This window comes from Hylaeus anthracinus, unplaced genomic scaffold (genome assembly GCF_026225885.1).
Source record: "Hylaeus anthracinus isolate JK02 unplaced genomic scaffold, UHH_iyHylAnth1.0_haploid 0, whole genome shotgun sequence".
Taxonomy (NCBI): Eukaryota; Metazoa; Arthropoda; class Insecta; order Hymenoptera; family Colletidae; genus Hylaeus; species Hylaeus anthracinus.
This window is the reverse complement of record NW_026533254.1, coordinates 25,136,207-25,150,988: the sequence shown is the minus strand read 5'-3', so window position 1 is coordinate 25,150,988 and position 14,782 is coordinate 25,136,207. Positions and strand designations below refer to the sequence as shown.

General features: G+C 41.6%; 2 protein-coding genes and 1 long non-coding RNA gene across 6 annotated transcripts in view; 1 reads left to right on the top strand and 2 right to left on the bottom strand.

Moving 5' to 3' along the window:
* LOC128893657 (BTB/POZ domain-containing protein 7) overlaps positions 1-2,590 on the top strand; it is a 26,154-nt gene extending 23,564 nt beyond the window's left edge. For all 3 annotated transcript variants that reach the window (XM_054154808.1, XM_054154798.1, XM_054154789.1), the window contains 2 exons: positions 1,617-1,829; positions 1,952-2,590. In XM_054154808.1, the coding sequence (XP_054010783.1) occupies positions 1,617-1,829; positions 1,952-2,239 (501 nt within the window). In that variant the 3' untranslated portion in view covers positions 2,240-2,590. The remainder of the gene's footprint in view (positions 1-1,616; positions 1,830-1,951) is intronic.
* A 1,298-nt stretch (positions 2,591-3,888) lies between these two features.
* On the bottom strand, positions 3,889-6,579 carry LOC128893950 (uncharacterized). The gene is made up of 2 exons (XR_008461434.1): positions 6,546-6,579; positions 3,889-6,483 (listed from the first exon to the last, which is right to left on the bottom strand). It is a non-coding gene; the product is annotated as an uncharacterized LOC128893950 (long non-coding RNA).
* A 3,815-nt stretch (positions 6,580-10,394) lies between these two features.
* Positions 10,395-14,782, bottom strand: part of LOC128893522 (apolipophorins) — a 42,974-nt gene continuing 38,586 nt past the window's right edge. For both annotated transcript variants that reach the window (XM_054154534.1, XM_054154541.1), the window contains exons 21-26: positions 14,281-14,464; positions 14,049-14,187; positions 13,447-13,635; positions 12,183-12,425; positions 11,106-11,309; positions 10,395-11,009 (exon numbers count right to left, since the gene is read on the bottom strand). In XM_054154534.1, the coding sequence (XP_054010509.1) occupies positions 10,986-11,009; positions 11,106-11,309; positions 12,183-12,425; positions 13,447-13,635; positions 14,049-14,187; positions 14,281-14,464 (983 nt within the window). In that variant the 3' untranslated portion in view covers positions 10,395-10,985. The remainder of the gene's footprint in view (positions 11,010-11,105; positions 11,310-12,182; positions 12,426-13,446; positions 13,636-14,048; positions 14,188-14,280; positions 14,465-14,782) is intronic.

Genomic DNA, 14,782 nt, shown 5'->3' with positions numbered 1-14,782 from the left:
CGAAGATAAAAATTGAAAACTTTGAAGACCTATTTCCTGAGATCTCGCAGTGGTCTAATCCCATTACTGTTGTCTTAAAGAAAAAATAAACAACAGTCGAACAATCGAATTTGAAAAAAATATCACTTTATAGGTAACGACAAAACGAAACTTTTTTGTACGTACAATTTTTCCATACGGCATTTAGTTTCGGAGATAAAAATTGAAAACTTTGAAGACCTTTCTCCTAAAATTCAATTTTTGCAACGAACTTCTCACTTTCCAATTTTGTATTTTCGAAATTAAGCGTCCTATGAATAAACTGTAAATACAAAAGACTTTCGTTTCATCATATCCTATAAGCTGATATTTTAAAAAAATTGATTTAACGAACATAAACATTTATATTTCCGTTAATTTCTATCGTTGTTTAACACAAAAATTGACAAAACCTCTTTTAGGTATCCTTAGTAATACATGGTGTCCCAAAAATGTTGGAGGTCCTTGAAAGGAGTGATTCGGGAGGTGATTTGAAACAACTTTTTCCTCAGCGAAAATGTTGTCCGAGGCTTGATTAAGGAGATATTAACGGAAAACCCCGACCAATCAGAGCGGTGGAGCGACCGCAGTGGCGTAGACTACTCGCGGTCTGATTGGTCAGTGTTTTCCGTTAATATCTCCTCAACGAAGCCTCGGACAACATTTTCGCTAAGGAAAAAGTTGTTTCAAATCACACCCCGAACCACCTCTTTCAAGGACCTCCGTTTCTAGGACACTCTGTATATCCTTCTCCTGATCTGTAATTAATTTAGTAAGTAATAAAAAGGAATCGTATAAAAAATGCTTGTTTGGGGCCTGTCACAATGTCGTTCCCCCTTAAATAATCGAATCGTATTAAAATAGTTAAAACTAATATTAAAATAGATAAAAATTGCACGAGCAGTTTCAGCCATCGTTTGAACACGTACCCATCGTGCCTAGCGTAAGAGAACATAATCCATGGAGTCAGAAAGCGTTCCCCTTATCTCATGGTAATCCTTGGGATAGTCGAGCTTCTAAGAGTACTCCCACGCTGTTCAGGATTTGACGTCAGCCCTTGGAATCGCTTCAGTTGAAGGATTTCGGGGAGCCGTCGCTAAATGCCCCCGATCTCACGGTTAATGAATGACGCAGTAGGTGTTAGCTTTTCTCTGTTCGGAGGCTCTAGTTACGAACTTCGTTAAGCCACGTTGGTTTCCGTCGGGCGTTAAGCCCGCGTCTGGCTGTAAGGGCTTTGGACACGTTTCCTTGTTAGACTCGCAATTTTGTTTTATGTTTCGTTACTATCCGCCCTATCTAGCCAGCACTTCGGAACACGTGACACAATTCTATCGATGCCTCCGTAATATTTATTCCTACAATAACTCTACAACTGTCGAAAGAAAGTACTTCGTTTAGAAAAGATCTGCTAATAGCACGCTAATGGAACGTTAACTGGAAACCGATTCGCAGAGCTACGTCAAATGGTTTCCAATCACCTATTACCGGCATCCAATTGCCACCGAATGCTCCTCGTGTTCAAGGATTAAGAATTATTAATTCTGAAGTTTAGCGTATAGCTCGATATCGGTGTTCATGGAAGTTGTTGGCTGTTTCAGAACACGGGCGCGTACAACGCGAAGGAGCAAAACGAGAGGCTGACCGACATCGAAGACATGGATTCACCAGGCATGGGGATCAACGGGAGAACAGCCCCGCCATTGTGCTACGGAAGAAACATGACGTTCCCGCGGCCAGCTTCATCCTGCACGCACAGACACGAGCTCCCGGCTATAGTCACAGAGGGCGAAAGCTGTAGACTTCTTGCAGAGGTAAGAAATCTTTGTTCCAACTCGAGGAAGAAACCAATCGTGTCTCGATCATCGCTGACAGCGATTTTCTGGCTATTCTTTCCTACGCATTTATATTTTTATCGGGTTGTTTGACGTTTCAGCAACAAGAGAGCAACTCGTGCAGCGATGGACAGCTGTCGGGCGTGATGCCAGACGTGGCAATGGCGACAGCCTCCTTCGGAGCTTTGCAGCTGATAGAGGAGCAAGAGCTGGAGCTGGATCTCGGTGATGGTACCTCTCACCTTCTGCAGCACGTGTCGCCGTCGAACGGAACGATGGGCTCGCACAGGTCCTCGCTTCCTCACCAACATCAGAGACATTACTCCGGTCCTCCCCCTCCACCGTACATGTACCACCGTGCTGGCACTGCCTTACCGAGATTTATTTAAGATTTCTAGACCGTAAGAATTGTATAGCGACTAACTTGGACCCTCGTGAAAGCGTTCGATTCCCAAACAAAACCGAAATAAACAGGTGTACTCTTCGTGTACTGCCACGACTGCATCCCAGGGGTGCGTCCCTTGTTCGCGGAACAGCCCGCACGTTTCAGGATTTAGCTAGACAAAGGTAACATTCGGTTCGACACGCTTACGGAAATCCGCTCGTTCCTTGCACAGAGTGTTTTCTTTTTTAATCGCTTAGCGAAAGGACACCCGGTAGGTGGGCAATTTACGCGAGCTTTCTGCCCGTAGCGACCAACGGCGTTTAAGGTTCTCGCGGCTGGCTGGTAGGAGACGCTTAATTTCGGAAGCTTCCACGGTACACGAAGACGCGCTCGTTGGAGTCACGTCTCAGGCTGGGACCGATATTTCGGTATTCGAATAGCGAACGGACGAGAAAGTTTGAAAAGCGAAACGACGAATTCAACTCGTTACATTCCACTATCGTCGCTACGTCGACGTAGCGCGCACCCGCGACCGAGTTCAAGTTCTATTTAACTCGACGCAAACCGAATTAAGGAAACGAATAAACGAGATTTAAATTGTTAAGTATTTATACGTAGCTAGTCGTTCGTACTAAAAAAAAATTGTCCGAGTGCAAAGGGTCGAGGAACTCGATCGGTGATCTCTGCTAACAGATGCGTCGATTTTCATTTACAGTCCGTACTATTCAAATATCGCCGCGGTCGAGACGCGTAGTCCCAGCCCCGGTTTCGTCGCGGTGAAGACGGCCACGTGTAGCGTGCCCGATCCTTACTCGGTTTCTTGACGGGTTACAAATTTACTTGACGCTACGAGGGACGGTATTGTAAATTTTATTTAACGCAGCTTAAGAAAGTAGGGGATCCTTGATTTCAGGATATTTATAATCGTACCGGATACGAGGGCACACCTCGACCGTGGAAAGTTCATGCTTATTAGGTACAATCACATATAGATGTAACGTTTTAGGTGCATACGCGTGCGAGATACAGATGCAGCTGTGGTTTATATGCGTGCGAGTGTGTGAACGCGAATGCGCGTGCTCTCTAAGTACCATATAAAGTGTTAATTAGACGATGTTGCCGACGCGTTGTCAGAGAGTGAGAAAGAGACACACGGTGTGAATGGGTGCGAGAAAGGGAGAGAAAGAGAGATAGCGAAGTGGAAGAACGGAGGAGAGAATGCGAGACGATGAGAGGAACAGGAAGAGAACGAGAGTTAAGGTTGCGTAGAATGTGCAGGTATGTATGATCAGTGTTTTACGAACGGTATTGTTCTTTCTTTAAGTGAAACGCCGCTATGGGTAAATCTTTGCTAATTCATATTACCTATGATATTCAATAAAAATTATTTAAATATTAGTAGACGCACTTCTGTCTTGAATCGAACAGCGTACTCGTAAATTATTATTTTATATCCAACAATCCGGTGGTTTCTCGATATAGGAACGTTCGCTCTTCGAATTAGTTCGGGCAATTTATCCCTCTGTCGCATAATAATAGAAGAAACGCGATCCCCGTGAGTTTCGTCCCGGAAACTTTACAGGATTTCGCAAACGATATTTTCTTATGGGAATATCCACCGTCGGATTCAGGTAATCGTTGCTCGTGCAGCGGGCATCGATTCGCGAACGTTGTAAATAAACCGAGAGTCGAGTTCGTTTCTTGCTCGAACGATGCAATAAAAATTCGTGCGACAGAGGGTTAAAACGAGCCGTTGTAGCTGCGCAAAGCGTTTTCCGTTCCCTTCGTTTGTTGTACAGAGCTTCCGATCGAACATATCGCGTTGATCATTTCTCGGGCGTTCTAGCTTATAAGCATTCGAATCTCGGTGTCGAACGAGTCGAAGCGATAGCCAGTCGACGCACCTGCGAAACGATTTTTGCTCTACGTACAACGATACTCATAGTTTTTTTGTCACTGACGTGAAAATAAAACGACGTTCATTAAGGAAGGCGACTATATCATCCCGTACATCTGTTTTCAGATCGGATTCAAACTTACACGGTCATCATCGACGCACAATGAGGATGAAAAACAGCGGCTATGTAATTTACCAGTGATGTAAGCAATAGTGTCTCATTTATTTCTCTTTTTGTAGATTCGTACGAGTCATCATTTTACTCTTAGCATTTCAAATAAATTTCTTTCATCTACCATGTGCATGCTACAGTCATTTGTAATGAATATCTGAATCATGGGTCGATATAATTTAATTCTACACGCTCGTCGACGAGCCTTCTTTTTTTTTTTTTGTTTTTTTTTGTTTTATGCAAACGAACGTGACTTTGTTTCACTCGACAATTACAGATGCCACAAAAGAATCGAATTTTACCATTTCGTCTCATCTTTCGGAAGAACACCGCGTTACGAATCGCAGAACAGCGCAAGAGCCAAGGATACACTGAGGTAATCTCAACTTCACAACTCATTCCACTTACATCATTCTCCTCGGAGCATCGAGTACTTTAGTTACAAATTATTTCCTGTCCACCTTTGGCCGTTGTTTCCTAAGCCTTTTGTTAGACGCGGAGAAAGAAAACGTTCGACTGTACATCATCTCATCCCAGTTTCAGCCGAGGAGAATAAGTTTCTTGCAATTTCGCGAACTGGGACCCGGTCGTGGCGCTGGGAACGGATGGCTTCGAAAGGTAAACTTTGGTTTACGTAACTGGCGTCGCGGCGCGCCGTGAAAGCGTCGAAGACACCGTCAACGGTGGCACTAATCGCACACGCTTGAACAACACGAGTCGCATAAGAAAGGCGAAGAGTTTCGACAAATTTCAGCGGGAAGATTGTCGGCGAAATTGTAATCTAAATTGGGAGGAACGTTGCAGAAATGTTGATGCAATATTGTAATTCTACAGCTACGTTTATGATACTATTTTGTTTTAATTGTAGAGTAGACTTTTTATTGACTTTATTATTATTTTTTGTATTTTTTTTTACAGTTACTCTGGAAATATTCTTGCGCCAGGCGGGTTGGAACGGCTTCTCAGAAATAACCCATAAATAATTGCGAAAATATTCCCGCAACGTCATACCAGACTTGCCTGGTATTTTCACTGGAGTAGTCCAATTTTAATTTTTGTTTAATACCACTTCCAAACCCCACGGTTCTCTTCACGCCATTATTTTACTTTTGTGAAAAAACGGTCACCCATCTTGTACGGCAACCACGCGAAGCGCATCTTAACCTGGAGATTATCTCACGCAACAACACGGAATGATTCTGGAGTGTTAGTTTTATTTTCATTGGTGTATCTCGCGGAATTATCGGATATCGGTTTTTCATTTCTTTCCAACGAGTTCCCCGCGACTTTTATTAAAAAATCGACGGGCTCGTGCGATTTCACTGAAATCCAGTTTCTTCGTTCGCATGGCGGATCTAATATCGGCTCCGGGAAAGTTTTTATTAAATTGGCGTCCGCGGGGGCTCCGCCTTGAACTTTCCTTACCTTTGCGAAGTTGTAGCAATCTGGCCCGAAGTTTAGGTATCTCGATGCCTGATCAAACGCGGTACAAATTTCGCCAAGTTGTCTCAGTTTCTCGCCTTAATCCGCTCATGTGAATTGGAACGATAGGAAGTCATTGTCATCGGAAAATGTACAGGGATAATCAGGGATGACATGTGGCTGTGCGTTACGTATCAAAATTATACGAACACTTCGATTTTAGAGGTTCCAGTATCTTAAAATACCGACAGTCTCATGAAAACCAATTATAATACGATATTCAACGCGCGAAGGAACGTGTGGGCACTCATTTCTATTTTAATATTGACAAAATTAACGTTAATGTAGCTAAAAGTCGATTTTTATACCGTATCAATGGTGTACGAACACTCATTAAAATAATAATTTAGTTTGTACACGGGCAGTATTTACGTGCAGACAGTATGTATATTAACCGTATTGAATATTCTCGCCCCCACTGAAAGTGACTCCAAACCTACTCAGACAGTATGTACATCATATTTAATATTGCTGCTCCCACCAAAAATTACACCAAAACCTATTCAGACAGTATGTACATTAACGGTATTTAATATTGCTGCCCCCATTAAAAGTTACTCCAAACCTATTCAGACAGTATGTACATCAACGGTATTTAATATTGCTGCCCCCACTAAAAGTTACTCCAAAACTACTCAGACAGTATGTACATTAACAGTATTGAATATTCCTGCTCCCACTAAAAGTTTCTCCAAACCTACTCAGACAGTATGTACATCATATTTAATATTGCTGCCCCCCCTAAAAATTACTCCAAACCTACTCAGACAGTATGTACATTAACGGTATTTAACCCTTAAATGGACAATGTTGTTTTTAAACAACATACTAAACATCACAGATAAAATTGACCTTCTTTTATTTTTTTGTAATTTTGACAACTAGTTCTTATTTCTGAACGAATTTTGAAAAGTATAGTAAATTCATGTCTAGATTTTTTTACTTATTTTTCCTAGACAGTAATACATGTCTATTACACAAATATATTTTTTTAAAACGTGAAACAAAAATCGTCCATTTAAGGGTTAATATTGCTGCCCTCACCAAAAATGACACCAAAACCTATTCAGACAGTATGTACATCAACGGTATTTTAATATTACCGCTCTCACCAAAAAATATTCCAAACCTGCTCAGACAGTATTTCCGTGTAGACAGTATGCGCATTAACGGTATTAAATATTGCTGCCCCACCAAGAACTACTCCAAACCTGCTCAGACAGTAGATTTCAGGCCCGGTACGTTCAGTTTCAAATTTTCATGCCTTATATCTCAGTAACTATGTGGTCAATAATTTCTATTTGTTTTTAAAAATGCTTTATCATTTCCGTCTCGATAACATGTAAAATTTTCAACAACTTCCTAAACCGCGCTTTCATTTAAATTCCAAAAATTCACGTGAATTATTTTTCTCTTCAGAAGTCTTTCGCTACGTTGAATGCGATAGTATCATTGGTTAAATCGAAAAATTCTCTTAAGATACTGATACCTCCAAAGTCCAAGTGTTCGTATACTTTTATGTACCGATAAAAAGAAAGAAACTTTTGGGGAAACCTAATATATTGAAAAGTAGAAGAACCATTTGCAGTACTGGCGCTAGTCGACTGGCGTCAGTAATCATTGCTCCGGTTCGCGAGTGATTGTAGAGGCTTGCAGGGTTCACGTTACCACCGAAGTCATCGACATGCGCGGAACACGCGTTTTCCACGGGATACAAAGTCGGTCGTCAAAAGGTTAAGTAGTCTCGCATCAGCCATGTAGGTCAGTCAAGTAGATCTGTCTGGTGTAGATTATACAATACTCGTCGGTGCGATTCAATTTCCTTGAGGATCGTCCAGAGGTTTCTGCGTAGCGAGTCTCGGCAATTAGAATAGGCTGTGCCATTCTCGTTGGTCGACTCTTTTCCAGCTACTCGGAGTTATTTAGGAAATAAACGGCGGCTGCATAAATTGTTGCACGTGCTTAAGTTGTTGCTCGAAGAGGTCCATAAATCTTTTCGGTACGGTTGCTTGAGCGCGATCGGGACGAACGCTTCCGAGAAAATGGTAATTCCCCTTTCGGTACTAAACGCGCGAGTATCGGAAGATCGAACTTGGAAGTAATTATCTTTATTACCTATTAATCGGCGGTTTACGTATTTTCGAATTTACGTTGGTTTTTCTCGCGTTCTGAATCAGCTGCATCGTTGATAATTGTTAACAACGAATCGTAAAGTAGCACGTTTTAATATCGGAATCGGATAATGCAAATGGCGTAATTGACTCCATCTACGCTAGCAATAGGAATATATTTACGCTGTATTCAGAGTGACTTGGACTACTTGTCAATCACCGACGGAAAGTTCACCGCACCGAATCGTCATTACATGTGTTTTGATGCGGTTGAAGAGAAGTGCGATTAATTCGATTTGCCGTAGACGATCGAACCGTAGGGTTTCTTGCGTTCAATTGCCGAGTAAATTTACGCTCCAATTGTCAATTTTAATTCTTAACGTTCGGCGATGATAGCCGCCGCTCGTCCAACGTATCCAAGCGTCTCCTCGCGCACGGGTCAATTCTTTCATCCTTGAGCATCGTAAAGACCGTTTACGTAACTCCGAATTATAATAATAAATTCGACTGAAATCGTGAAGGTTAACGTTCGTGAATATCGAGCTCGTAAATTTGCAAAATCGTCGGATCGGTAAGCGCGGGCCAATTTGCGAGTAATCGAGGTAAACATTTTTAAAAATAATCGAGGCGCTCGACGGACGAGCGTTGTTATCTGATGACTCCGCCTCATTAACCTGGCAAGGAATTTTTGATTTCCGTTGCAGATAAGCCACGGCCGGCGAGCGTAAATGTTGCGCATGCAAACTTCGCTAACGCGACCGACGTAACGTTAGGGGTAGCGTTAACGTCACCGCGATACCGAGGGATGGTTAAAAAAACATCTTCGATCGGTCGAGTAAACGCGGTTAAAAATGTACCGCGGGACCACGTAAATGGTCTCCCACGGGAAAAGGGAAAATAACGAAACGAAGAGCGCGTACGAATATTTCTTCTTTCGAGCGGGAACGACTCCATCGAGGGTCGCGCACGAGAGGCGTGACGGTGATTGTACATTTCTCGGGAAAAAGGAGGTTGCATTTAGCAGATAGGATCAATGATAAACAACACGTTTCGCGAGTTTCGCTGAAACGCGAGCCCGCGACGCTTTCTCGACCCTGAATTCATAAATATTCATCCCTGGGATTCCGTTCTGCTCGTCTCGGATTGATTTACGTCCCTCTGGCTTTTTTTTTGGAGTTACGCTGGGCAACGAAAATATACGAACACTTGAATTTTCGAGGTTTCGGTATTTTTAATGTAAGTGTTCCATGGATTTGTTAAAAGTGGGATTTTAAGAAAGCTTCTCTTGATCGTTATTTGGTTAAATATTAGGTTATCCACAAAAGTTTCTTCCGTGACTTGCGTTCAGTTATTTCGTGTAGCAATGTTTATATAAATAACCTAATTTCTTAGATAGTAATGTTGTAACAGTAATGGAGCAAAATGAATCGTACACAATTCAATAATGTAGCATTTGACATAAAATATTGTGTATGGATTACTTATTAATGAAACGGAAGAAACCTTTGGGACAACCTAATGTGAATCATACGAGCCTATTCTGATTTGAATTGACCAACCTAGTTTTATGGTAAATGATACAAAGATTTTGTAATTGTAACATGGCCTCTTATGGAATATACAGATTTATACCGTGAATTTTTTCAATTTGAATTGAATTGGTATTTAGGAAGTTACTGAAAGCTTGGTATGTTATAGAAACCGATATTTTGAACTATTTAAAAAAATATAAAAATTATTGACCGTCTCGATTTGATAAAAGACGATATCGAAATTTTGTGTAGTTTTAACATAGCCTCTTGTGGAATATACAGATTTACACTGAGAATTTTTTCAATTTCAATGAAAATGCGATTTAGGAACTTGCTGAAAATTGTACACGCTACAAACACCGAAATTACAAACCATATAAAGGACAATAAAAATTATCGACCGTCCCAATTTATTGAAAAGTAATATCAAACATTTATAATTTCAACACAGCTTCTTATGGAAAATATAGATTAACGCCGTGAATTTTTTCAGTTTAATTTGCCAATTTAAGAATTTGTTAAAAGTTTGATATGTTATAAAAACCAAAATTATAAACAATTCACAAAAAAAAAAAATAATAACAATTAAAGACCACATAGTTACCGAGATATGATTCATTAAAATTTGAAACTGAACTTTGAGAAAAACCTGAACCAGTTATTTTGATACGAAATGTAATAAAATTGCCGTTTTAATAAGCGTTCGTTAATTTTCCGAATTCAACAAAATCATTTTGCAGTTATATTTTTAAAGGTCTTTGGGAAACAGGAATTTTGAGAAAATGCAGAAACAAAGTAGATTCGGTGTTTCGACAGTTCCAGACTAGAATACACCCGTAATCTAGATGTTAGACTGCTAAAGAATTCGCGGAGCAGCCCGTGCTTCCAGGCCGTGCTTCCCGGATCCCGGGTCCAATCACGAGGAGTGGCGGCGTGAATAATAAAACTGACCGTCGTGGTAAATGTAAGAACAATGTATGTATATTTCTTCACAAAACCATACCGTTGTTACAGCGCGTAAAATCGTTATGCGTGTCGGTGATTAAAATAAAAAAAAAAAAAAAAAAAAAAAGAAGAAGAAGGGAGAGAGAAAACAGGGGTACGGATGGCCGGATATTGAATTCAGATTAGCTCGAGTCGTCCAGCATCGGTATCTTAATTCAATAAAAGTAAGCCATACAAATCGTACCCGTAAATCGAATCGACGTTCCGCGTTACGCGAACGGGCATGAGTGGGCTGTGAGAGGGGGACGAGGGATGCGTTCCCTTGCAACATTTATCGTCGCGTGTTAAACGTTTAATTAATACCGCCGCTCGGCTCAAGGGATAACAACTTAACCTAAGTCGCGACGAGTTCGCCAGGGCGCCTCGAATAATTACATTTCTCAGCGTTGTGCCGTGCAAGTGACAAAAAAAAAAGTGAGGGGGAGGATGGGGGAGGGGACGATCGTGTAAATTTCGATGTACAGCAGGCGACGGGGGTCCTTAAATCCTCGCTCGTTTCGTTATCGAGGTTCCCCGTCCTCGAGAAGTCTAACGACCTCGATGACTTACGATTATGTCTTCACTCCTTCCTTTTTCTGAAACACGGAAAAGCGAGGTCAGCTTCCTGTTCGATCAGGAATTTCCATCTTAAAAATAAGCGAAATCAGTACGGTAATAATTGATGTCCTTACCGCGGGTTCCCTATCCTTGCGACCAACGATTTTGCACTCGGGACTTCCGATAATTCCAAACTTGTATCCGCACGAGCAATCTTTTTCGAGTTCCACTTTAGTGAGACCATTGGCGATCCTCTTGGTGGCCACCTGAATGAATTGCTTCTTCTGGTTCGGCTTAGCCTCCACGAAGTTTTCCAAATCGAACGCCGCACCGCCAGTCTGTAACACGTATTAGTAATGGTTCTGCTCAGGATCTCGCGTGGACTCGTAAACTTGTACGGGAAGCTTAGAAATAGTTGCCTTCCCACTACCAGCAGCTCATTACGCGCAGGTATGACACTCGATTCGTTGTTTCTCCGCTAGAGGCGCTAGTAGTAGGTAGGCAATAACTTCTGGCCACCTTGAATGCTACTACTTATTATTTATTATTTTTTTTATAAACGTTCCGTAAACAGAAATTCTTCTGTCAACGGTAATTTATATTTAAAACATTTGAGGTAGTATTGGAAATATATCTGAAGTCGAGAAAATAACGCCATATTTAGGAGGCTGATATGTAAGGAAATAATTAAAATCAAAATTTGAAATTTTGTAAGGTCTGTTTCTAATTACTATAAGTAATAACTCTGGCAAATTTCATGTATTTTCCGTTAAAAATTTTCGAAGGCTCGGGGGACGTGTTAATGTTATAATTCAGAAGTAAAATTTTGTAGGAATTTTGTTGTATATATTTGCAAGGTATTTAAGGAGTGCGCAGCACAGATTTCAAAAATCATTCAAATAAGGACCGCCCTGGTGTAGATACATGTATTAATTTATTATGGGCGTCTTTGAGAGCAGTAAGACTATACTTCTGTGAAAGAAAAACGTTGAAGTTTCTTAGCGAAAAGGATTGTCGCCCATATATGGGCGACACAGCGTTCGATGTGTTAACATTCTCGTAACATGTATCAACTATCGAATGTTATCGATTCCTCAGCCCCGAACCAACTTCTACTTTTCGATTGGCTTTCTAGGGTTAGGCGTGTACGTTTTCATTTTCTGAACGGCGTGTTCTTAACAACAGAAGAGTATCACTTGTTGAGCACTTACGGAAACAGCGAAATCAACGCAGACGTCAGCGACCGTGGCGAGATTCTCCTTCATGTCGCTGCTACCGCTGAGAGGCTTCTTTTTGCTGTCAGCGAACGTGTACACGCTGTCCGCGTCATAGCCGACGACGTTCTTCTGTGGTTTGCCGGATACGAGGAGCTCCTTGGGGAAGTACATGTAGAAATAAGTAAGGCCAAGATCTCGATACAATTTCAACCCCTTCAGGACTTTCAGGTACTGCAGCTGAAAGGAAAGAAATTTATTGAGACGCGACGCGCAATGCCAACCCTCAGATTTCTCTGAATTCTTGGGGAACACTGAATTCTCAATTTGGTCGAGGTTAAGAAAATAGGGTATCCTCCGATCGGGCTGATTCTTTTATCATAGGTAGCCCTTGATTTGACGATTACAGCGATGGCCATCTTGACCCTTAACTCCCTTCCCCGAATCCGCAGGGATCAAAAACTGAAATTGTCTATAGAGTAGTCTATTGCACCGATCTCGGTGAATACATCATTTCCAAATTTTTGTTCCTGTGGAGGAACACCAGTTTTTTACATTAAGAGTATTCAATATTGCTGCCCCACCAAAAACTATTCCAAACCTACTCAGACAGTATGCACATTAATGGTATTTAATATTGCTGCCCACAGGAATAACTACCCCAAACCTACTCAGACAGTATGCACATTAATGGTGTTCAATATTGTCGCCCTTACCAAAAATTATCCCAAACCTACTCAGACAGTTTGCACATTAATGGTGTTCAATATTGTCGCTCTTACCAAAAATTATCCCAAACCTACTCAGACAGTATGTACATTAATGGTGTTCAATATTGTCGCCCTTACCAAAAATTATCCCGAACCTACTCAGACAGTATATACATTAATGGTATTTAATATTGGTACCCACAGCAATAACTACCCCAAACTTACTCAGACAGTATGTGCATTAATGGTATTGAATAATGCCGAGCACCAAAAACTACACCAAACTTAGTCAGACAGTATCTTCGTGTAGACATTAACGGTATTCAATATTGCCGAGCACCAAAGACTACACCAAACTTACTCAAACAGTATGTACATTAACGGTATTCAATATTGCCGCTCCACCAAAAACTACACCAAACTTGCTCAGACAGTAGATTGCCTGGAGCCTATTTTCTTAACCCCAACCCTCAATTTGGTCAATCTTAGTAAGCAAAGTAAACTATTGAGACTTCTCAACTTTAGTCTAATAGATGAAAAATTCTGCTTACAGAAATTGGGAAAGCTGACTTCTCGCAGGGTGTCGCGAGAACGCTGACCACCACCGTCGCCGCGCTAGGTCTGTAGGAGTACCCAACGGCTTCCAAGTACGCGTCGTTGAGTTTGGTGTTGCCCATTTCGACCTGCAATCTCTGGCCCAGATAGGTCAGTCGATCCGTCAAGTTGCCTTCCTTCGCTTCCTGGAAACGGAATCATTTCCTCGTTGAACGCGCGCAGAAGTCGACGAACGTGGCGCAAAAAGCGTGCGATCATTTGTCAGCAACTCGATTGGTCGTTAAGATAGGATGAATATTCATGCAGCTATCGTTTGTTATCGAATCGCTGTGATCTTTACCAGCGAGGATTGGTAGACTTGGAAAACTCTGAATCACCTCGAGTTAAGGAAATACTGTAACGAACGGTGATTCAACCGCGCTATCTTATAAAAAAAAATCGCGTAAACACGTGTCACGTTGACAACGTTGCGCGAGTATGCTAATGGGACCAGCGATCGGCGACAGGTAAAACGCGTCGCGCGAACACGTTCGTGGTCGCTTAAGGAAACCGTCGAACTGAACTCTTAATTGTTCTTAAAGATTCGAAATAAACTTACATCTATGGTGAGTTTAGGTTTGCTCTCGAAGAACTTCATGTTCTTCACCTCGCCGTTGATGTTGGTGTCGCCGTTCACAGTGTAGTGCTGCGGCCACTTCATCTGCTCGCTGTATCCGATCAAACCTATGTGCACGTCCCTGCGGAGTCGAGAGCGTCAGTAGTTAATAAACGAAGTTTATCATGGACGCTTCACTTCGTACACCTCGTCTAACATTGTAAGAAGTACTCACGTAATTCCACGTTGTTCCAGTTCACCCCTGAGCTCGGACATCATGGGTGTTATCAAGTCCTTGAAGACCTTCTCGTTCATAGTATCTTGTTCCACCACGAAAACAATGTCAGCCTCTTTCTTCGGTGTCTTTACGCTGAAACTGTCACCCGCGGAGATTTTGTTCTCCCCAACTTTGCAGCTCGCTAGAATCACACGATGAGAAATCGACGATGCAACATTAATAAAAAATAGGCGCGGGGGAGATTTTAACTCATTCACTGCCAGGCAAATTTAAAGCGGTTTGCGCATTGAGCGTCAAGATTTAATACAGATCTAGGTTCAATACAGATCTGGGTTACTCAGACGGTATGTACATTAACGGTATTCAATATTGCCGCCCATCAAGAACTGCACCAAACTTACTCAGACAGTATGTACATTAACGGTATTCAATATTGCCGCCCATCAAGAACGAATATTGAATACCGTTAATGTACATACTATCTGAATAAGTTTAGTGT